Genomic DNA, 25,303 nt, shown 5'->3' with positions numbered 1-25,303 from the left:
TTATTATTATTATTATTATTATTATTATTATTATTATTATGTGGATTGATCATGACCTAGATGACTCCTGATAAGAATCTCCACCAGCATGAAGCTCTAAGAGGTTTCAAAAAATCAGTTAAACTGTTAAAAATACTTCATTATTTAGTCTTTAGTCCTATTGTGTTACGTTGAATAAAAACACTTAAATTAGGTTAGGCCTCTCGTTTTAGTAAACACCATGTGCACTTCTAACTGATATTGTGCTGTGACCCCATTTAGAAACACAAAGAGGCTCTTAAGAAAAGAAAAGAGAAAAAACTTTATTAATCTTTGAACAGGAAATTCAATATTCCCTCAGTTATTCAAGGTTTAACTCCCCAAAAACATGTTTTTTGACCATTTAAAAAAATAAAATTAGCATTTTTTTAATTAGTGCCCTGCTTAATTTCCTGCACAAGTGATTCAGCTGCTTTGAATCCCGACTTGGAGAAATGACAAAAAGATGTCAATCATCAGATGACTGATTTTATAGATGCACAAAGCCCTCTGACTAGTTTCCAGTCATGTTTTTCTTGTTGGAGGCCTCTGCGGTGTGCCTTTCCTCCGCACCCTCCCCACACATGTGTCTGTGGCAGTGGATGAAACACACAACGCAGAACCAAACACAGATGTGGCACGCGCTTTAGAGCCATATGTTTGTGATGAGACAGAATCCAGAGGACACAGCTCATTCACAAAACACGCAGGTGTTTCATTTAATTTCTCTTTCTGATGTGTTGCATCGCCAAAGACCCCCAGATCATAGTTTGCAGAATCGTTTATTCTGCACTCATTTTTTCGATTATCGCCTGCTGCTGAGAGACGAAGGCAATATGTGTGTTCCTGTGTGTGTGTGTGTGTGTGTGAGCTGCAAGCACCAAGATGTTCTTTTTGCGAGCATGGCTGTCCATAAAAACTGGATTTCTATACCAAAATGCCACAGCCAGCTGAAGTCTCTTTCTGTTGATGCTCCAGTTCTTGCATCAGCTAAAGCTTCTCCTGTCGACCGTTTATTTTGATTTATTTTTGGTTCATATTTCTTTTTGTGCTGTTGGCATACTTTCTCATCTGCTTCAAAGTAAGACGCTGAATCACAGCAGAATAAAAATAACTGCAGAGTCCCCAGAGTTGTAACTGTTTCAGACCTGCAGCTTTGAATGGCTTCTATTATGTAAGAGCTTTCTCACTCGAGGTCAAGCATGCTAAAAGTACAAACAGGCGCAGGCGAAGCAGATTCCAGAGTTCCTATGACATGCATTATGATGTATTTGTCTGCCTTTTTCTTACTATGGTTAAAGCAGACCAAAAATTAAAAAAACTATCTATGTTTTGTTAGAATAATGAAAAGGTTCAACATTTTCCACAAGTACACATTGCTGCAGTGAAAACACAACTTAAACAGGATGGTTGCGTTCTTCACTGAACCTCAGTCTCATTAAGGTATTTTTATTTTTATTTATTTATTTTATTTTATTTATTTATTTATTTATTTATTTATTTATTTATTTATTTTTTGCTGTTAGCCGCTCCTGTAACTTGGGTGAAATACTGTAGGTTTATCATGTGTTTTATAAATTAAAAACCAGTGTTTCATTCTGACACAGGCCCACCTTCATAGTATCTTATGTGCACCCATGAGCCACATCTAGTCCCTTCACTGTTATTTATTTATTTATTTATTTATTTATTTATTTATTTATTTATTTATTTATGGTATTTGTATTGTTTATTTTTTTTAATCTGAGAGTAATTCTTGTCCAAAGATAATGTTGATTTGTCTGAACAGGACATGATGTAGTGTGATTGCCTTAGTGAGAAAATTAGGGGTTTAATTCTGTCTTGTGACAAAGTGTCCTTGTGCAAGACGTTCATTCTCTCATTACCGCTGATGTTCTTCTCAATATGTGTTCTGTTGTCACTTTGGATGAAAGAAGCTGATAAATGACACCAGCGTCACGCAATTAAACTCTCAACTATCCTTTTTTATAAGCTGAGCACATAAAGTAAGAAAATGTGTATTTTGTAAAGATTATTTCATTGTTGTAACAATGTTTCTTGGCGGTGAATCTTGTACGGTTGGAAAGCCTGTTAATTTCCCTTTTAAATGGTGCCACATTTGTAAGGAACGTGCATTTATGGGATGAGCAGTAGAGCAGTATGTGGGTTACACACGTGAAAAATTTGCCAGCTTATTTTGCTGTTATTGACACTTGTTTTGAGGTTCAGGTGCTGCCAATCTTGCATAAGATTTACTGTCAAGAAGCATTGTTAACACAGAAATAATCCACCAAACACAAATTTCCTTACCTTTTGTGCTAAGTATACTTCTGTTCTCCAATGGCCTCTGAGAAAGCTGTAGACTCACAACAACGATGCACAGGATTGGCACATGTTTAGGTGTTACAACTTTTTATCTCCCAGATTCCAAGGTTAAAAGCAAAACTAACAATGTTGCTAAAGGGTTATTTTTTTTGGCTCCTATTTTTATGATGATACTGTTTATGCTTTAACCCGGATCTCATGTTTACTGTTAATTATTCAACTCTCTGGGAGCCACAGTTTATGATGTTTTTACATGAAGTCTTTGTGGAATCATAGAGCACAACTAAAGCGTTCAGGTTAAAATAAAAACCTCACACTGAGTGAAAGTGTGGAAACCGTGTTGGTTGTTTATTGTGACCTTTATGTAAACCGGCTGGCGAGGGTTATTAATTACTGCAAGAACAAAACATGAAAATAGGTATTAAAAAATATAAACTACGTAAAACATTTGCAGCCAGCAGGCACATAATTACCAAGCAAAAGGAAGCATTTTAAAAGCTATTTTGTCAATTATAAAACCTGGAGGCAGAACTTATTTATTTGTTTTTTCAATAGTCACTTTTAATTCGATGTATTTAAGCGAAGATGATGGCAGGCAAAAAAAAATTACAATAAAAAGTCATTTTTTTAAATGTCTTCGTTGGGCTTATTGGCTTCTTTTCAGCAGTGAAAAATAAGGAAAAAAAATCTGCATAAAGTGCATGTGAAAAGTGTCTGAAATGCTAGAGTTTGATTGTTGCAGCTTGTTTGTAAAGTTTCATGTGGAAAGCTGAAATCATGGTCTTGTGTTTGCGGTCGTGAGAATATTACTCACACATCCCAAATCTGAACACTTATCAAATAAGGAAGCAATTTATTTTTTTGATATTTGTTTTGTCACAGCTTTATCCAGGAAAAACATAAAACTGTTATTAACAGATTCAAGGGAATTTAAAAAAAATCCTTGGGGAAAAAATGAATGAGAAATAACTAAACATTTTATATATCATGATAAAGGATTAAAGCTTAAAAACCTAATTTTATTGTTTTTTTTTCTTTTAAAATGAGCTTAAAGAAGCAGGTTAAAGGTGGCCGAGTTTCTGTAAGGTTCTTTCACTGGAAGCAGGAAGCAGGTGAAAGGTAAACAAACACAGCGTAGAGATTTTTGTAATGATTGATGAGCTTTACGTCCAACTTGGGTTGGCGTGGACAATTGTAAACTATCCACACACCTGGAGCTAGTTAAACATCGAACACCTGTACTTTTACATAACGTTTGTTTTGCAACTGACTGTAACATACATAAAAATAGGGTTGTTTTCTTCTAAATTTGTGTCTCTCTTTATTTTCAGGCTTTTTATTTCCACTGCTGCTCATTTCCACTGTGTCTGTGGAGGATGGTTTACAAAAAAAAAGTACTTAAAGTTTTGATATTTTTGACAAAACAAATGAATAAATATTTAAAAAAAACGTCCTGATGCATCTCAGTAATCCAGGTAAAAATCAAAAAGAAAAAAAACTGTATAGGTCTTCTGGACGGGTTCTTCTCTAATGAAACGTTTCATCTCTCCTCCAAGAGACTTCTTCATTCTGAGAGTTTCAGGCAAAATTCAGGCTTTTAAGCACTGCCTCCATGTGACTGATACTCACATCACATGGCTATCGTTGACACCTAATTAACACCTATTGTTAACAGGGGGTGGAGTGATACTGCCAATGGCAGTGCTGTAGGAGGGGGACAGCTGAAAACGGAGGCCTCCACCTCTGTTTAATGATGGACGGTCTTTCTTCACAAAAATGGCTTCTTTTACTCCTCTCTCAAACCAACGTTCCTCCCTATCAAGAATGAGAACATTCTCATCTCTGAAGGAGTGACCGCTGGCCTGTAAATGAGTGAAAACTGCAGAGTTCTGGCCATTAGATGTAGCTTAGATGTAGCTCGTCTGTGTCCCAAGAATGTCCCAACACAGACGAGCTACATCTAATGGCCAGAACTCTGCAGTTTTCACTCATTTACAGGCCAGCGGTCACTCTTTCAGAGATGAGGATGTTCTCATTCTTGATAGAGAGGAACGTTGGTTTGAGAGAGGAGTAAAGGAAGCCATTTTTGTGAAGAAAGACCATCCATCATTAAACAGAGGTGGAGGCCTCCGCTTTCAGTTGTCCCCCTCCTACAGTGCGGTTATTGCCAGTATCACTCCACCCCCTGTTAGCAATAGGTGTTAATTAGGTGTCAACGGTAGCCATGTGATGTGAGTATCAGTCACATGGAGGCAGTGCTTAAAAGCCTGAATTTTGCCTGAAACTCTCAGACTGAAGAAGTCTCTTGGAYGAGAGACGAAACBTTTCATTAHAGAAGAACCCGTCCAGAGGACCGATACAATTTTTTGTCTTTTTGATTAAAAAAAACTTTAACCATCATAAAATAGTTTTCATTCAGTGATTAATGGTAGAAGAAGGAGCTAAGCCAGATAAGAATCATGACTAAAAGAATGAGATCCATGGTGTACGGTGCTGATATGAGCTTCCTCCATAAGGTGATGTTTGGAGCAAAGACACTGTTTCTCTGTGGTGAAATGAGTCAGGTGAGGTGCGGATGCCTTATAGGCACCTCTCTATGGAGGTTTTTCAGGAAAGTCAGGGAGCAGCTCCCAGAGCAGATTCAGATTTCACTAGAGGGGTTGTGAGTCCTCCATGTCCACAGAACGGTTTGAGGTCCTCCAGGAGGAGCTGGAGAGTCCATCCTTGAAACTGTTGCTCCCGTGACACAACTGCAGAAAAGAACCACAAAGTTAATTTAAGTTGATTTAAAGGATATCTAGAGAATTAGCATTTTCTGCACTCAATGCTGAAAAACTTCTGCAGAAAAAAGGCATACACAAATGTTGCAATTTGTTGTAAAATAGCAAAAAATGTTGAAATTGCAGAAAAGTAGCTAAAAAGCAGCTGAAAAAGCTGAATCTAGCACAAAAAAGCAGAAAAAGCTTGTTTGCTGAGTTATGCGACTAAAAGAAGTAGCTATAATTAACACAAAAAGACGAATTTAGCTGTAAAAAAGCCAAAAGTCTCTGAAAATAGCTAAAAGAAATTGCAGAAAACAACTGAAAAATGCAAGAAAAGTCTAAACTTTCAGAAAGAAGCTGACAAAGTACAAAAAACTTTTATTAGAAATGATGAAAAAAGTAGAAAGATAGCTGAAAACAGAAATAAGCTAAAATTAGCACAAAAAAAGCTGAAGGAAGCTAATTAACAAGGAATTTTAAAAAAGGAGAAACAAAACAAAAAGTGCAGGCAAGGTTTAACTATTTTGAAGGATTTTAAGGATGTTGGAGACAGCTCCATTCATGTACAGTATGAAACAAAAATGGCAGAAAAAGCAAAATATTGCAAAAAGTATAAATACTGAAGTACTAAAAGGCGTGGCCAGAAAGTCCTGAATGAGCTGAATGTTTTGACATATAAATAACTGAAATAGAACAAAAAATTGTAGAGTGAGATACTTTTCAAAAATGTACGGTAGAACCTATCATCTCAAATAGGATGTTGTTACACTCAAATAAAAGAAACTGAACTTTGTTACCAGAAATTAAATTAATTTGTGAGTTGGACTCACTCACAAAATCAATGTGAAATGTTCGGCTGTGCCGAGGATCGTCTTAAATGTAAATCCTGTTTCAGGTTTGCCTTTCTGCTTCACTGCTGTAAAACGTTCCTGTTGCAGCTTGTCTCCTTTAATTTCTGTCCATCACTGCAATTTCCTCTTTCTTTCCGCTCAGCATGCTTTGACACACACTTCATTGGAACTTCCTCGTTTCCAGCATCCTTTTCCATTCTGGTTTGTCACGCTCACATTCCACGTGTCAGAGTCTGTCTCATTGTTCTTCTCCGTCACATCCTTTTTATTCTGCTCCAGGTGCATCAAATCTTCCCGTCACTGGGGAGTTCAGACTGAAGGTGTTTTAAATACAACACAAATGTACTGAATCAAGAAAACTTCATTTTTATTCTTTTCATGTTAGTTTAATTAGGACAAATCCAGTGACACATCACTGTATGGTTTTTGATCCATACTGCAAAAAAAATAACAATAATCTGATTCTGTATATACCTTTGGTGTTTACTCTCCTCCTCAGATTGTAAACATTGTGTGAATCCTTTCTGTGGTCTTGCATTCCTCCTCCAACATTGCATGAAGGGGATTAGGACCTAGACTTTGTTTAGGCCCTCAGTTGTTTCTGTAAAGGCAGTGGGAGGCATAAACTGTCTCTCACTCTCAGGGTGATTTAACAAGGCCGGTTATTGACCACGTTGTTCCAGCTCCATAAAACTGCGTGAGACACAAGTGGGTCTTCAGTTCCCATGACAGAGAGACAGAAGGAAAAACCTCTAATGAGAAATCACTATTCCCTTAAAAAATGTGTGCAGATTTTAAAAAAGAGCAATGTGTTTGAAGGAACTGGAACAAATTTCAATGCGTACCTACAGGAAAAATATATGTAAATAAAGTTTTATATATTTTTTATAAAGTTTTCAAAAACGTAGCACCCATTCCTTCCATGAGCTGAAGTGTTTAATATAGCAAAGGCTGAAGTAACAAGAAAGTATGCAGATATATTTAGACTGCACGTGGGAAAACAAAAAGCATAATGGTGAGTCAGCGCACACTTTTAAGCTATAATGCACCACTGGAGTTTAGTGCTGGCATGCATTGATTGTAATGTAAAATGAGGAAGGGCACGTTTTGTCCTCCTAAATACAGGAGACATTTTGGGTGCTTAAATGTAGCTGAAACCAACTTTTTTAGCATCGTCCAACTGTCAGTGAGCTTCTTTTTCTGTAAGGCCAGAGCAGATTAGGGGGTGTGTTTTTATATTTGTCAGTATAAAGGCATATCGCCCGCACAAAATATGACTTGCTGTAAACAAGTGTCTCTCGAGCCTTACCAGACTTAGTAAAGTGGAAAGAGTGGGCTGGCTTCACACAGCTGAGCCAACATACTGATGATGCCTGAATCATGTCACAATGTTTGCTGAGTTTCAGTTGGTGGATATTCAAACACTCCAGACTTGCAAAACACAGTATTTGCATCTTTTACAACGTGTGAACGTTGCTTTATCTTAATTTTCTTTTTCCTCCTTCTTCTTCGTTTATGACTTCTCAAACATGAGCAGAACTAAAGCGCAGAGAAGCAAGAAGCGTGCTCCTCCTGCAAATCAGTCGATAAATAAATAAATGAACGTTTGTGGATGTGACGGATGGAGAATCTCAAAAAGAAAGACGGGAAATTATAAACGGAGCATGCTGCATGTTCACTGTACAGTTGCCTTGACAACAAATCTAAATTACCCCCCAAACTAATAGTCTGCAGCCCCTCTGGTTGTGTGCTGCAGAATATTTTTGGGCTTTCACAAAGACCCTCATTCACATTCACTCATTCTGAGTGCAGAGGAAGTCTTAGCCCCGAGCGATGGTTCCCTCAAAAGGAGGGGAAGAGCTGTGAGTGAAATGTGCTAATACAGCCTGATGAACAGCTACCTCTGTTCTAGTCTTCCCACCCCTCACACTGTCTCTGACGTTCCCCCCGTTTCACTTTGTTCTCTCCTTCCTCGGTCGCTGAATGCAATCGGGTTAATTGTCTGCTGCTGCTTATTGAAGCTCCTGCTTCTCTCTCTCAGCATCACTGATGCTCCTCAGTGAAAGAACACCAGCGTTTCGCCACAGCTCCCCTGATTGATAGGCACATGTAGCAGGGACGGGCAACTTGAAGGGGCAATATTATGTGTTTCTCAGGCAAACATTTAAATACTATACCATAATAAAGTATCCATGTCACCTTTAGTTGTTATTAAAATGCTGTTTTTATGTTTAGATAGAAAATAAATTTATCTTCTCATCACTTCCTCTTCTAAACGCCTTGAAATTGGCCTCTATCTCTTTAAAAACCACCTTCTGCTTATAACCCGCCCATTTCGAGGTGGGGGCGGGAGTTGCGCGTGCGCAATGATGCAGTTTAGTTGTCATCTGAAAATACATTTCCTCAAAGGTATTTTGAATCTGAAAATAGCTTCACTGAGTGAGAAATAGTGTTAAGAGCAGCAGACAGTTTAAGTTTCACTTTCACTTTCACTCGTTTGCTTTGTTACTGCCGAGAGCCTGCAGGAGTCATGGGCGGGGGGTGGGGAGGTGTGCTCTGTGATGAGGAAGCTCGGCTTAAAGACACTTCCCAGGCACGTTTCTGGTCCCAAAAGGCGTTTCTGGTCCCCACCTGTCGTTTTGCTCCTCAGCATGGCTTGCTAAAAACACTGCAGGATTTCTCAAACATGCATGAATGAGTCAAAGCAAGGCTTTGGGCATGTTTTTTATGAGAGTGTAACATTATAACATGATATAAAACTCAAAAAAGCTTATTTTACACATGATATTGCCCCTTTAAATGATGGAAAAGACCGCAATTTTTTGTTAACATTACCAGAGGACTGCATAGAGCTTCACACTTACCCAAATGTAATAAAACCATCATTATATACATATGTATGTTTATTAAACCAATATAGAGTGCAGTAACTTAACAAATGAACGTATAACAATTATTCTCGAATACAAATGTTTGAATCAAACAAAAAATGAACACTTAATAAAATAAACAAGCTGAAGTACAACATATCCTGCTGGTTGTGGTTCTGGTAAAACTTTGCTGTTGTTTATGTACTTGTGACTTCAGTAAACTTCTCATATTTAGCTTTGTGCAGCGCGCTGTAGTGGCAACGTATATTAAAACCCTTCATGGCAGACAGCGTCTCTAAGCAGACTAAACAGGTTTGCCTTGAAATTCTGTGAACAGATCGTCTACCTTCCAAGAAAAATGTATTTGTAAAAACACCCTTAGATTCAAAGAATCTAAGAATTTTTCTTTTTAAGATAAAAAAAGTTAGGCCAGCCGAGCTGAGGCACCCACAGGTCATATACGGCCCATGGGCCTTCAGTTGCCCATGCCTGACATAATAAAAAAAAACATTTAAAGGCTACAAAGGCTGACTGAAAGAGACTATTAAACAAAACATGCAAGGATGATCCCTGATTCTCAGAACACATTTTGAAATATAATTCAATTTTCCACCAATTTAGCAACATTACTTATCTATTTCTTGTATTTTCCTAAATTATAGATTTATTTAACAATGGTTTTTGCACAACCCATAAAAAGTCGAGCCTCCTATTAAAATCTGCAAATATCTTAATGTTGTGAAAAGACGTGGGTGGTTGTTAACTAAATCTAAAAATGTCATCAGTTGCATTCAGATATTATCAATGGTCACTCAGTTCTTAAAAATCCTGAGCGGTTCTTTATTTGGACATGTTGCCTCAAATTAAAAATCGTTTCTTTTTCTTTTTTTTTTCATAATGTTCCGTTTATTTCATGCTCCTCTCCTGCAGCGATTTGCCATTTTGCTGCCAGTATTGGAGCGCATTTTAGATCAATTTTTTTGAAATGCTTTAAAAGAAAACGTAGTCACTGGAGACAGTTTTTTCTGGAAAAGAACAATGCAATCCTCATTTTCAAATTGTCTCAACATTTTATTGCTTTAAATGCTTCAAAATTATAGCAGGAAACTTACCTGTTTTCGCTGCATTTTTTGTGGGGTTATATAATGTTTTGCTGGCGTTCCCAGTGTCTGTTTTGATTCGAGAAGGCAGGGGTGTGTAGAGGCAGGCAGATGGACAGATGGATGATAGCTGTTGTCTCTGAACACAGTCTGCTTCACTTTCAGCTTGCCTTTCTCTGCTGTTGCTCGTGAGTTTTCCATCATCCTGTTTGTCGCTGTCTGTCCTTTGCACAAACATTCACGGTTAAACACAGAATGATGCACGAGTAAACAAAAATGTACTTTCATATTAAATCTCTCAATGCCTTTGTCTTTTAATTTGAAACTCTAATTTCCAAGCATAAACATTCCTAGTTTGGAGCATTTATCCATAAATCAAGGAAGCAGCCCTCCCGTGCAGATTGTAAACTTCTAAGTTGTTTGTGTCTATTAGAGCGGGGAGGAAAAAATGGAAATGGGGTCACTTGAAGGTCTCCTTCGGTAAAAATTAAACATTTTCTTCCCCTCTCCTCTCCTCAGGGCTCTGGTGTTTATTGCTCATGGAGCCGGGGAGCACAGTGGTCCGTACAATGAGATGGCACAGAGACTGAAGGATCTGTCCCTGCTGGTTTTCTCACATGATCACGGTGAGTGAACAACAAACATCACAGGACCGGAGGCCTGTGCATACATTCACACCCTCATAGTGTTTATCAGTGGTCCTCGCACACAGCTTCTGCACTGGCTCCATCAGTCCTGCTGTTCCAAACATCATTTAGTTAACCCTTTCTGCAGCCGCGCCTCAGATGACGAACTAGATGTGGAGTCAAGGTAAACATATTTGTTTCGTTATCACAACTTAGCGGAGAACTGGTAAAACAGGTTTAAGTATCATCAGATCAGTCACAGTGTGTCAACAAAACTTCCAAGTAGATACTTTTCCAAACTATTTACTTACGTTATATGGGGTGCCGTTTGTAAAGTTACACAGTCAAAAATTACCACCAATGTTTTTGCTGTATTTAGCCTTTTATAAGAAAAAAAAAGACCAGATTTATTTTTCTAAGTCAGTTTTTCACCATATGATTCATACATTTATAAATGTCATAGTTTATAAACTAAATATTTAACTTACAAATTAAATATTTAGTTAACAAGCTAAATATTTAACTTGTGACTTAAATATTTAGTTTTGAGCTAAATGTTTAGCTTGCAACTTACATATTTAGCTAGGTACCTAAGTATTTAACTTAAATATTTAGCTAGCTACACTAAATGTTTAGGTTGCAACTTAAATATTTAGTTAAATATTTAGGTAGCTAGCTAAATATTTAAGTTTCAAGCTAAATATTTAGCTCAAAACTAAATATTTAAGTCACAAGTTAAATATTTTGCTTGTTAACTAAATATTTAATTTGTAAGTTAAATATTTAGTTTATAAACTCTGACATTTATAAATGTATGAACCATATGGTGAAAAACTGACTTTGAAAAATAAATCTGCTCTTTTTTTTCTTATAAAAGGCTAAATACAGCAAAAACATTGGTGGTAATTTTTGACTGTGTAACTTTACAAACGGCACCCCATAATGTTAATGCTAATACAGTGAGGCTTTCATTTTTTAGCTTTTAAACTAAAATCGTTTTAAATTTTGGGAGTTGCTCTTTTTCCACATCCATGGGTCAAAGATTAGAAGATGTCTTTTTCAAAAAGCTGTGTAGCAATGTCAAGCAGCAAATTTTCTCATGCTGATCTGTTTACTGTTAGGTTCAGTAAGCTGGGAAACAATGTAATATCCTCTAATTGTGTTTATGCCGTACAACAAAACGTGGACGTTTTGTCTACAGCAGAGGAATATCGTTCAAATGAATATATTTTGTCTTTGTGAAAATGGAACAATAAAAACCACACCAATGTTTTGAGGTAACATAATGCTCCAGACACAACAACAAAGCAGCACAAATCTTGGTTTTGTGTGCTGTGGTAGCTCAGTGGTTAGTGCTGCAGTTTTGTCATCCAGAGGCAGCAGGTCAGAGACCAGGATAGTTCTGTTCTCACAGTTCTGTTTGCTGCAGAAACAACCAAAGATGGGTTTGTTTTGAGAGATGGATGAGTTAGAAACTGAAAAAAAAAATAAGAGTATCAGTTCAGTCTGTCTGATGTGAAGACACATACATGTTACAAGGAAACACATTTTGTTCTGTTCAGTACAGACAGTTGCTGAAGGAAGAAGCCTGAGAAAACCCCAAATATGCACAGAGAGAAAATGCAGCAACTGCACAGCTTATATGGTAAACCACAGAATGTTGGCCCATCGTTCTGCTCTATAAGGGAACAATCCAGCAGAGAGAGGATGATTTTCAGCTGAGGAAATCTCAATGAAGAACTGAATGACTGAGATTTTTTTAAAAAGTGAATATCAGAGTCTCGTCACGAGCTGCTCAGTGACACCTTTTGAAACGTTGCTCTGTTAAAAGAAATTTATTGAAATGGAACAAGACCCTGCAGACACTAATTTTTCATTTATTCTGTCACACTCAAATACACACACATAGACGCACAAACACTGCCTTGGGCAGCTCTGGATCAAATTGAGATCTTTCTTATATTTATTTTTCTCTCACGTGTATTTCCAACTAAATAAAAGTATTTTGTCTTTTTCATTTACACACTGAACAACCTTGAGATTTCTTTCATCTCACGCTGACCATTTGTCTGTCAACATTATTTAAGAATACTCGTGATTATGATCAAAGATTAAGTGTTTAATTTATTTGTTTGTTCGTTCGTTCATTCGTTTATTTATTTTTTGGTTACACCTTTTCAGTATTTTTGACAAGGACCTAAAGTTAGAAGCCGTACCAAATTTTGCATTCCACCCAATAACTACTCAGTCATCTCTGTCTGTTTATTTGCAAAATAACTCATGAACCACTGGATGGATTTATATACAAATATCAGGAAATAATAAATGGGTGTATGAAGCCAACTCAATTCAAGATGGCTGCCAAGTGATTTTAAACGCATTTGATGAAGCCTCCTGGATAGGAAGAGAAACGTCTTCAGTTTCAGAATAAAAATCCAGTTGTTTTTGTTTTCTTAACATTTTTTCTTTTCTTTTTTTTCTTGGATTGATCATGGCCTGAATGAATATGAGTTTTCACCATCTTTCATTTGTAGCCAGTTTGTTTCGTAACCTTCCTTTTGATTTTTTTCTTTCATAATTTTAGGATGTCACTATACCATCAATGGAAAACTATCATGGTTATGTATCATTTTATAAGAAAAAACACCACTTAGATCATAAGTACTAACTATTTTGTTTTTATGACCAATTTTTCCTATTTCAGCTACATTTTAACACCCCACTCTTCTTTTCTAATTTCTTCCAGTGGGTCATGGTCAGAGTGAAGGTGAGAGGATGATCGTCAAAGAGTTTCAAGTTTACATCAGGGATTCTCTGCAGCACATCGACCTCATGAAGTCCCGCCACCCCGACCTTCCTGTCTTTATTGTGGGACACTCCATGGTAGGACACTCTTCTTGATCCGTTTTAGTGAACTGAATAAAGCTTCAGGTTCTGTTTAAGTTTAGTGTTCGGCTACATATAAGTTTTCACTTCCTCTGTCCTGCCCTTAACAGGAGATAAGAGAACAACTCAGTATTGTTAAATATAAAAAGCCAAATCACTGAGCTGAATAAATTAATTTGTAAATAAAATAGGCAAGGCTTACTGCCATCATTCAGCAAGGGTTATACGGTTTAAAAAATCACTTTGTGCTTGTTTTTGGCTTGTTTTGTTATTTGGTTTGGCTCAGTGAGAGTTCCACGTTGAATATTTGTGTACAAGGGGCGAATGCCAACAGTTCAGTGAAGCCAACTAAGTTTGCTTTTCTCTGTAAAATGCCGTTTACCTTTTACCCAGTGACACAAATCCCATCTGACCTGGGGCTGATGTTGATGGTTACAATAAACCTTTTAACAGAGAAAACTGCAGGTGAATCATTCTGTCATTTTACTGACCCTCCCTCAGTAGTACCACTTAGTTCTGTGAGGACGTGTGCAGGCAGACCCAGGGCGCAGGCAAAATTTCAAAGTGTAACAAAAAAGATTTATTGAGCAACAAAAGAAGAGGTGTCGTGGCAGCAAACTTACAGAAATCTCTGGGGAAAACACGAAGACACCACACAGGCTGAGGGATGCAGCGCAATGAATGGACCAACACAGAAGACAGGACACAGAATATAAAGGCAAACAAATTAAGAGACAATGGGAAACACCTGGGGAGACACAAGAAGAAACATGTGAGCAAGGGCGGGGCTATAGGAATGACAGCAGGGGAGAGATACACGGGGAAAACAGAAAACACTAAAAAACTAAGGAAAATAAATACAGCATATGACAAGTTCCAGACTCACTTTACCTATAATTTTAGATTGTGACATATAATGTTACTAGGACTGCTAGGATTATGTTATTAACATCTGCACTATGCTATTATTTTCAATAGGAAGCACCAGATAGTATCTGTTAGCTTCGCTAGCTGTCCTAGCTTTGTCTCAGAATATACAACTCAATTTAATACAGTATTTTAGAGGTTTTTAATGCAATTGTTTGTACTTTAACCCCTTTTCTCAGTTTTGGGGGTAATGGGCAAGCAGGTTGCTTTAAATATTTGTAACTTTTTCTAAATCTGGATTTTAAACTAGCTTTTTGTTGATGGTTTTTATAACCAGCAACTAGACTAGTCTTCATTGCTCAGCTAGATTCCTTTAGTTATGACTGAGCTCCAGACATTTCACACCTTGAATTGGTGCGATCAGACGTACCTGACTTAACCTCAGACTGTTTCGATTCCTCTGACACGATGGCGACTCTGTGTGCGTGGACGTGTCAGTGAGGCACAGGCTTCTTCTAATCTCAAGGTGTGAATTACTTCACTACTCATCAAAACTGGGTGCATAAAAAAAACCAGGAAAAGCCTTTCGAATGAGCGCTGAAACATTTTTAAAACCCCTCAAAAATAGTCCAATTGTTTTCTTTTTAAGCAACAAGGTTAAAGCTAATGCGTAAAAAAATTATCAATGACATTCAAGCTTTTTTTATTTTCACCTTTGAACTTTGAAAAGTTAAATTCGGCCAAAATCAACTGTGAGAAATTTAGCTGAATAGCCTCCAGTTTGACCTTGTGAATGATGAAACCAATTAATTACATAACAGTGTGACTCAGGCCGGTGATTGAACTATTTTGGAGATTGATTTAGAGCGTTTCGAACAACACAACCTCTTGTTGTTGTGCTCTGTGACCCAGTAACAAGTGCAAACAAATAGAACAAAAACCATAATGATGCGTTACATAATGGATGATTACTCTCTGTGTTTACAGGTTGAGTCAGTTGTACTTCACTCAGTTTATCTCTTTTAGCTGAACAGCATGCCCACATTTTGTACTTGTACATTTTTATAATTTTGGAGATGATGCGATTTCTTTTTATGTTTTCGAAGTGAGCAGTATTGGTGGTCCAAAATGGCAGATTAACTGTTTTTAACCCTAACCCTAACTTGGAGTTTTACATTTTAAAAAAATTCATTAAAGATATCAGTTTCTTCATCTTCTTGGTCTTTTTTGCTACATTAAGTCTGTCTTATTTATTGCAGTCAGTTGAGATTTTAAAAGCTTTTACCAAGATTCTGTTTGGTTAGGGAGTCTGATTTAATTTTCTTTTTAAAGACCATAGATCATTGTCCTGATGCATCTCAGTAATCCAGGTAAAAAAATCAAAAAGAAAAAAATAGCATAGGTCTTCTGGACGGGTTCTTCTCTAATGAAACGTTTCGTCTCTRCTCCAAGAGACTTCTTCAGTCTGAGAGTTTCAGGCAAAATTCAGGCTTTTAAGCCCTGCCTCCATGACTGATACTGATTGCCATTTTTGTGAAGAAAGACCGTCCATCATTAAACAGAGGTGGAGGRCTCCGTTTTCAGTTGTCCCCCTCCTACAGCGCGGCTATTGCCAGTATRACTCCACCCCGTTAACAATAAGTGTTAATTAGGTGTCAACGATAGCCATGTGATGTGAGTATCAGTCACATGGAGGCAGAGCTTAAAAGCCTGAATTTTGCCTGAAACTCTCAGACTGAAGAAGTCTCTTGGAGAAGAGACGAAACGTTTCATTAGAGAAGAACCCATCCAGAAGACCTATACAGTTTTTTTCTTTTTGACCATAGATCATTGCTGCACTTGAATTTATCATTCTCTTTATAACTGTCAGAGGTTTTGGGTACAAGGATGTAAAGTTAGTTAGTTGTTAGTGTATTTTATTTCTTTCCATTAGCTGAAGATGTTTTGGTTCTCATTCAACAAAGGAGGATGTCATCTTGCGACAAATGTCAATGCTAGCCTCTGCTAGCCGCTGCTAATGCTTCTAACACTGCTAAAAAGATGGGATTTAAAGTCTAAATTCAAAATCTGTTCACTGAAAACAATAAGGATTGTTGCTGTGGTCGGAAATTTTGACATGCAGCTTGGACAACAGCTACAACTGCAAGTTTGATGTCTTGCAAGGAGGCTTTAGCTGCTTTCAAAGCGTTAGCGATTGATATTGTCTCAGGATGATGATGTCATAACAAGAGCCGAGCAGCAACAACAAGAAAGGCCGTTTTCCATTCAGAAATTCTTTAATTCAAGCTTCAACATTAAACTTCAACATTTTACATTTAGATTTACACAATTAAATTTAGTATTTCATATTTATATAGTACTATTATATTTTTAACATCTAGTGAAAATGAGCAAAATATGAGTGAGCTAACTCAGAATGTGAGCTAAATAATGAAAAATGCATTTTTACACTTGGCACCCATATATCTGAACATTTGTTTGTGGAATCAGACTAACACAAATCCTAATGACCCTCAGGTGGCGATACAGGTGTAATAATTTGTGTGCAAGTTCAGGTCACAATAACAGAACGATCACGCTTTAGAAGCTCTTTCAGCCATTCTTCACCTTCTCTGGCTTCACTGTCCTTTTCATCGCCTTTCTTCTTCAGAGAGCCTCTGAGTTTAGGAAACCGAGCCCAAACACAATGTTTTGACGGCGTGTTTTTGCAGGCCTCCCTTCCCAGCTTCCCAGTGTCGTAACGATGCATCCTGTTTCCATTAGTCTGTTCCTCTGCTCCTCTGTTTGCGTGAATCTCTCCTCAAAGGGGCCTGGACGATGCACAGCACAATGAGCCGTTTCAATAGCGGGGAGCAGCTACAATGCAGAGACCGCAGAGGAACATCATGTCCCACTCTCACACAACACCTGCATGAGCGGATCTCCCTTTAAATCAAACTAAAACAATAGCTGCGTTTGTCATGCATTATAATAAATGGTTTATTTAAAGTTCTTTCAGTCCTTTTGTTTAATAGCATGGCTCAGAAGATAACACTGCTCCTCTAATTGATCCACCTTATATGTTTATTGTTTTATTCTGCATGAGCTCATGGCAATGCTGACAAATGGCTGCAGCTTGGCCTCCTTCTCACTCTTTCTCATTTTTTTTCCCTCTCCGGCAGAGATACTGGCCAAGGCTCATTTGTCCTACTTCCTGAGCACTGGCTATTTATGTAATGGTTTATCACAGTTTTATGCATATTTGCTCAGCTTTTTGGTCCTCCATTTGCCTCCTAATGTGTTGCCCACTCCATCGTTTTGAGCTAAATTGCCATTTTCATTGTAATACTTGAACAGAATATATTTAATATTTTTAATAAACCTTGTTTGCACTTGTTTTTAACATGATTTTCAATAATAGGGCTATTAAAAGGTATCATTTAAATAAACCAGCATATTATTCAATACTTTGCATGCCAAAGATTTATTGAAAGTTTTCTTGTGATCTGTTAGCACTCAGAGTACGAGTTGAGGAGAATTCGATATACTGAGACACAAAATTGCAGCTCATTGTTTAGTGGGCACACATTTGGTTTTAAATGTACACACAGACTAAAAAGGCACAACCTGCTGAGAAAGATACAATTTCTCAATGTGAGGAAGGAGATTTTAACTCTGGTTTATAAATCGTTAATAGAATCTATCCTCGCCTTCAACATTTTACCCTGGTACAACTTCCTCATGCTCAAATACAAAACTAAACCGGCACATTTAATTAGCTAGGCCAGCAAAATTACCGGATTACCACTGTTTATGAGCTCTGCGATCAGGAACCGGATCACAGAGGATCCGTCTCACCCCCTCCATCACTTATTCCAGTTGTTCCCATCAGGCAAGAAGGTATTAAGTTCCTCTGGCACGGAAAAACATTTGCAAGAAATAATTCATACCATTTGCAATGCCCACTTGTAACTCATTAAAATGAGAACTTATTTTACTTTTTAACAGATACTGAAATTGTATTAAATATTTAGTTTTTCTTTATGTAGCTTGTTTGTGTTTTTTAATGTGCTTTTATCTGTATTCATTGAGATGCTTGTGTGGGAATGCCTGTTAATGAAGCCCAGAAGAACTTCAGTCAGCAGTTCTATTCTATTCTATTCTATTCTATTCTATTCTATTCTATTCTATTCTATTCTATTCTATTCTATTCTATTCTAGCTGTAAAACTGACAAGTTAAAGCCATGAAAGTGTTTCCTATGGTTGATTAGCCGTGGCAATCATCTTTAATCCGGTTGACTGACCGCAGTCATGTTTAATTGCTGTCAGCTATTATAGGCCTACCAAACATAAAGGTTCGATGCATAATGTGTAATATTTTAGCCAATTAGTGATGTGTCAGAACAAAATGTAAGTCATTCAAACATCTGTTTGTGTCACTTATTACTATTTCACATTATCTGTATTTAGACCATCCCATGTGAGTACAAAAGATCTGTAGTGCATGTATTGTCTGTGTGTGTGAGCTCATAAAGGATTTTTGGGCAGTTTAATTCCACCCGGTGTCAGAGGGCAGTTGTACAAAACGTTCATTCATCCTTCAAACCAAAGTTCAGAGACAGAAAGCCCGTAGTGGACACTATCCAGAGCCTGAAAGAGCCTCGCTGTCCTAATCCTCCTTCTGTTGGTTTCACTGTTCACACACATCTCACTCTGTTAATCCACACCACTGGTCAAAATCACACTCTATGAAAAACATCCATTTAAATAAAATCAAATATGTTAAACCAGTCTGGCAGTTTGGCAGCTAACTACATTTGTCTTTTACCGTTGAGTTATAATTTGGTCAGTATAGTTCTGATGTTCACACGTTGAGCATGTGCTCAAGAGGGAAACTAACTTCTTTAAAAAAAACAATAAAACTGTGTGTGTTTGTATGCAAGTGGTTGTGAGCTTTGTTCAGAAAGTGAAGTATTTTCTGGTGGGAAATGTTCTGTCTTCCTGCGGAGCCTCTTTTCACAAAGTGGGCTTGCAATCAAACCCAAGCTGATGAATATTCACACAAACTGACAAAAGAAAGCTCAGATAAACAAAAGTTTAGGCCAATCAGTTTCCAAACCCAGCGAGAGAGAGTGGGAGATGGATTCAGCCGCTCGGCATCTCTGTGTCTGTGTGGCTCACAGAGAAGAGGAAGTCGGACCAAAGTCAGGCAGAACGAATCAATTCCAGTTCTGGTGGACACAGAGCTGCTAATGACCATGGCTCTGCATCAGAGGGTTTGCATGTGGAACATGTCAGAGTGGCCTTGTGGAGAGAGCTGACTGCACTTCGCACGCATTTTGCCCCAGGGGCTGAGACTTTACATTTTCTCCCCGGTTTATGTGTAGATTAACAGCAACAAAGGAGCTGGGTGGAAACTCACGCCCAGCCAAACAAAAGACAGATTGTTTTACATTAGGCTTGACCTCCTACAACTTTCCTCACTGCTGCTTACATCAGAACCTCTCACCTACTTTCTGTCACAGAAGAGAAGACACTCCTTGTCTTTTGTTCTCCAGAATCATCTGTCAAAACTCAAATATCAAGTTTCAATCCATTACTATTTCTGTTCTGTTTTGTCAGATTTTTTTAAGTATTTCACTAGATGATTATTGGGGTGCAACGATACAGAAAATTTACATTTTGGTTGGATACTTTAGTCTCACAGTTCGATATTTTTTCGATGCAAAAAATAGAAATTTCCATGTCTTTCTTAACTTGTAATTTATTGAAATTAATTATAAACATTTGTTTAATGTTAAAAATGCAGTTTTTAAATTAAATGATGCTCAAACAGCAAGTTTTTCTGTGGATCTGTGCTCGGCAATGCAGTCTAGGTGGAGAAGTCGAACACAGATCCACAGAGCATCTTCAGAAGACAAGCTGATAAAATAAATTTTAAAAATCTGTATTGTTCAATGCAGGTGTGTATTCAATGATTCAATACAGATGTAATCTTGCACCCCTAATGATTATATATTAAAAAATTGGCAAATTTGTAAATTTCAGCTAATTTTTTTCTTAATTCCTTGTTGATGTAGCCAACATATTCAGTATAAAAGCAAGTAAATATATTGGACAGTATTTATCAGTTCTGATCAGTTAATCTTAAGAATAAGAAATTGTTATGAGATACACTCTATAAGACACTTGGAGTAATCCTGGAATATATAAAGTTTTCCTAAATGTATCACAAAGGCAGAAGTTAATAAAAATGTGAACAAAGATGGGATAAATGGCTCTTTGAAGGGATCCGGATCTTGGGGAGCCGTTTGTTTCATAGAGCCGTTTGGTTCTGAACGTGTTACGTCATCATGTAGGGAAATACATCATCACATAGCCGTACGTAATGACGTCATCCCGTCACATGGATTTGTTTTACGTGAAGGCTTCTGTACTCCACAACTCATCCTATTTCCTATGAAAAAGCAAAGCGGGAGCGATTTAAGTATTAAAAACTAAAGATTATATGAGGAATAAAAGAAATAAAACTACAAATGGCTCTTTACTGCCCTCGATTCGGCATTCGTTGTAAGGAGCCGTTCAAAAGAATCGGATCGTTCGCGAGCGTCACATCTCTAAACATGAAGAGGAGAAAATATTACTGCCTCATAGTGGTGCTGTCACTGTGCAAGGGGTGGGGTACTCCCTGAACAGGTCACAAGTTCATCTCAGGGCCACATCGAGACAAATAATCATTCACAGTCTGACAATTTGGAGTTACCAATTAGCCTAACAGCCAGGTTTTTGATCTGGGAGGAAACCAGAGTAACTGCAGAAAACCCACGCATGCACAGAGAGAACATGCGAACTCTACCCAAGTCCTCAGCTGGGATTCAGTTCGGCATCCTTCTTGCTGAAAGACAAAAGCTCTACCAACTGAGCCACTGGGCCGCCCTACAAAACACTAGACCTATTTATTTAATGCTTAACAATAACTGTGTGACCTAAACTCATATAGACAACCATTTGCAAGTGAAAAACAAACAGTATCATTCTGAAATTTGTGGTCCGTTGCACATGAAAGAAGAACCAACTGCTTCCTTCCCTCAGCTGAAAGTGTACTTTGTTCTAGAAGGAGACAATACATCCAGTATGAATTATTCACTTCACGTTATGTTGAATGTCTGCATGAGATTACCCAGAACTGTGGAGGCCTGAAGACTGGAGAGGTTAATCCTGTCATTGAATCCCTCAGATTTTCAAAACAAATGTGACATCATCAGAAAGTACTCCAACAACACATATATCCATTAGGCTGACTTAAATATTATCTGTGTTTATCCCCTGTTAGGGTGGTGCCATCTCAATCCTGACAGCCTGTGAGAGACCTGGTGATTTTGTAGGAGTCGTTCTGATAGCTCCGATGGTTCAGCTCAACCCAGAGTCAGCCACACCGTTCAAGGTACCTCTCGATTTTCTCTCTTTTTTTACAATTTTGAGAACCACTGCACTATGTTGCCATCTTTTTTTTCTCATGTGTCTGAACCCAGGACTAACGTCTCTATCGTCACTCCGCCCTGCTGTTGATGAAAACGATAATCCTTTTGTGTAATTTTTCAGTCAAGCTGAATCAACACCGCAAGTGTGTCATTGTTTCAAGGCCACATGTCTTCAAATTCATTGTTAAAAACCTCTGTGGAAACAGATGAGACTAGATTTTTTTTTCTTTTTAACAAGAACAAATCTGTGTTTTTCTCTTTACCTTGGCACCGAAACAGTTGCATACTGTATTAACAGCTGAGAATCTGAGCAATCAAGCAACGAAAATACTCAACATTCCTGAAGGACGTGTCAAATAAACAGAAATTCTCAGCGTGTTTTTGTTGTTAACTGTTTGCAGGTTTTTGTGGCGAAGATCCTGAACCACATGCTGCCCAGCCTGGCTTTGGGCTCCATTGAATCCAAATGGATCTCGCGGGACAAGAAGCAGGTGAGAGGCAGATGCTGGTTGGCACGTGACTGGGACTATGTGCCGCATTGTTGTGTTTAACTGAAATATCAGATCCAAATGTGATAAAAAAAATAATACTCAGAAGGTATTAAGGGAAAAGTATGTGTGTCTCTGTGTGGGCGTAAAAAGTGAGGCATTTTAGCACAATCCCAGGATGAAGACCACCCCTGGGAAAACAGATTTTTGAAATAGTACACTGCTCCAGAGGATCGTATTATGTTTAACTACAAATGAGGTTTATTTACTTTGTCTCAAACCCAAACTGCTTGTATAATGCTACAGATTAACCAGAGGAACACCGACAACACACACGCAGTCACGTCCGCGCACCTGTAATGGCACTCTGTGGGGTCGTACACACAGTTCCACATCCTGCTACTTCTGCTTCCTACAGTCACTTCGGGGAAGTTGTTTTTTTCCACGTACAACAATAGATAAACACATCAGATAAGGCTGAACTGAAACAAAGGATCTTTTCAAAGTCAAACTAGTCAGATGAACTCTTCTGATGCAGCGTGTTTTTATTCTGAGCAGAAGTCAAAATAAGTCTTTATTTTCTCATCTTCAAGTTAAAAAAACAAAAGCTTGAGGAACAGATTTTTTTACCCTTATCAATCATCTCACACAGCCTTTGACTTAACCATTAATCACTTTAAGTAGCCTGCCACTAAAGGCCACAAGGACACGAGCAAATTCAGATAAAACTGAAACACCTTGACCTACAGGTCATCAGTAAACAGAACCTTGTTTTATCAAGCCCATGGGTCATTTGATAAAAGACAACTTTTTTATGGAAACAGTCATTAAAAAACACAATATTTGAAAATGTCCTTTTAATGATGACAGTTGATCAAAAGGAAAATGTAAGAGAGGAAGTCAAATGTTGCTGTTTTTTCGGGGACAGTTTTGGGTCCATCTATGAAAGGGTCACACTAAACAAATATAAAGCTGCTCAATAAGAGCTGAGTGGTGGAACACGTGTCACCTTTCAGCAAAAAGGTTACAGGTTTGACTCCCGAGTTTCATCTCACAGTCCAAAAACGTGCATGTTAGGCTAATTAGCTACTGATTGACGAGTGACCTGTAATATTATAATATAATAATAGTGACTAGTGGAAATAAATAAGCTCAATATCCCCACAATACTGAACCAAATGGATGGATGGATGGATGGATGGATGGATGGATGGATGGATGGATGGATGGATGGATGGATGGATGGATGGATGGATGGATGGATGGATGGATGGATGGATGGATGCTCAGTACCATTGCTGTCTTTGTGTGGATTAACTTTATATTTATGATGTCTCAAAAAGATCAAATAGATTTTAGACTCTAAAACGCCTTAAAGAACTTGTAAATTATTCGAAGCCTGTTCTGCTGAGGAATCAGATAAAGAATCACAAATTTGAACACTTATTGTGTGAAAGGTCAATAACCATTCACACCATTCTTGTTGTTTACTTTTTTCTTTGTAATCTAACAACTTCTGCATACTTCATGTTATTTTAGCTATTAAACATTCAAATCGTTCAGGAAATGTTTGTGCTAACTTTTTGTGTTTAGAAATGTATTACTTTTCCAAATATTTTACTTCTTTTGCAAATCAAAAGAAGCACAATATCGCTTTAATTCCTTCTCAAGTATGGTGTTGTGGGCAGCTGTGAAGAAATGGGACACAATGGTTAAACTCACAGACTGTGCCATTATGCTATTACAGGATGCACATTGTCTTGTTGCCTCTTTTGTATCTTACTCTGATATTTTGTATCTTACTCTGATATTTTTTTCAGTTTACTCTGCACTATTCTGTCCCAGCAGTACCCTCTACTGACAAAAAAAGATAAAAAATAAAGACAAAAATGTAAACCAAAAATGCAAATGCCTAACAATAAAACTTTGTTCTCTTTAATCTGCTTTAGCGTAATTGCCCCAATTTGTCTTTATCTGATACTTTTACCTTTTACCTAGACTTTTCCTACGTTTTAGCCTTTTGTTACTGTTAGCCTTTAGCTAGCTTTGCTACTTGTAGTTAGCAATTTGCCAATGCTACTTTTAGCTTTTACCCAGCCTTTTATTATTTTAGCTTTTGCTACTTTAAGCAATTAGCTAGTGTTTTGCTTCTTTTGACTTTGATTCAGTTTTAGCTTCTTCAGCAATCTTCAGTAGATCTTCAGCACTCAGTGCTGACATGGCATTTTCACAAAAACTTCAGATTTTTCAAGTCAATTCCTCTAAATGAGTGGGATGTTTGAGTTTACGTTAGCACCAGTGATTTGGAGACTGATGATTATAGATTCTTCCTAATATTCTCTTGTTTGGAAGTACATCTGTTGCTTATGAACATGATGAATCTTTTCTCTGTTATAACCAAACTCAAGTAGGACGGACACAAAATGATTTAATGCATATGAAAAGAATTGCACCATCAAAATATTGCAGTGATTTATAAATACCAACAACATTGAACAGGACCCAATAACAAAACAATGTTTCAGCAGGATTTCACAAAACCCAGCCACCAAAGTTTGGAAAATGTGTTTCATAAACCAAAACAAACCAAAACCTCTTTTCTTTGAAATTTGCTACAGTCTTTATTTTATTTTCTCCTCAGTGTATGTTTGGTCCCTGTCCTCTCTTCCCATAACTCTTCACTGTCTCTCGTCAGGTGGAGGCGTACGACGCTGACGAGCTGAACTACCACGGCAGGTTACGGGTGTCGTTCGGCATGCAGCTGATGGTGGCGGCGGATCGAATCGAGAGGGAGATCCCATCCATCAACTGGCCTTTCCTGCTCCTCCACGGTGACACTGACAAGATCTGTGACATCCGAGGCTCCATCATGATGTATGACAGAGTTCCAAGTTCTGACAAGAAGTTTGAGGTGGGTATGATTTTGTCTATCCAAATCACAACTTATTACCCACTACTGAGGGTTAAAGGGTGATAATTACTTGTGTGTGTGTGTGTGTGTGTGTGTGTGTGTGTGTGTGTGTGTGTGTGTGTGTGTGTGTGTGTGTGT

The 25,303-nt window shown here is 37.8% G+C and overlaps 1 protein-coding gene across 2 annotated transcripts in view; it reads left to right on the top strand.

Moving 5' to 3' along the window:
* Positions 1 to 25,303, top strand: part of mgll (monoglyceride lipase) — a gene marked incomplete in the record, with an annotated part of 35,632 nt that overhangs the window by 2,568 nt on the left and 7,761 nt on the right. For both annotated transcript variants that reach the window (XM_014001753.1, XM_014001752.1), the window contains 5 exon segments: positions 10,446 to 10,552; positions 13,299 to 13,435; positions 21,619 to 21,729; positions 22,168 to 22,257; positions 24,950 to 25,165. In XM_014001753.1, coding sequence (XP_013857207.1) covers positions 10,446 to 10,552; positions 13,299 to 13,435; positions 21,619 to 21,729; positions 22,168 to 22,257; positions 24,950 to 25,165 — 661 coding nt within the window.

Source organism: Austrofundulus limnaeus, unplaced genomic scaffold (genome assembly GCF_001266775.1).
Source record: "Austrofundulus limnaeus strain Quisiro unplaced genomic scaffold, Austrofundulus_limnaeus-1.0 Scaffold10, whole genome shotgun sequence".
In the NCBI taxonomy this organism is placed as follows: Eukaryota; Metazoa; Chordata; class Actinopteri; order Cyprinodontiformes; family Rivulidae; genus Austrofundulus; species Austrofundulus limnaeus.
The sequence above is the reverse complement of the archived record's forward strand: the minus strand, read 5'-3'. Positions and strand labels throughout refer to the sequence as shown.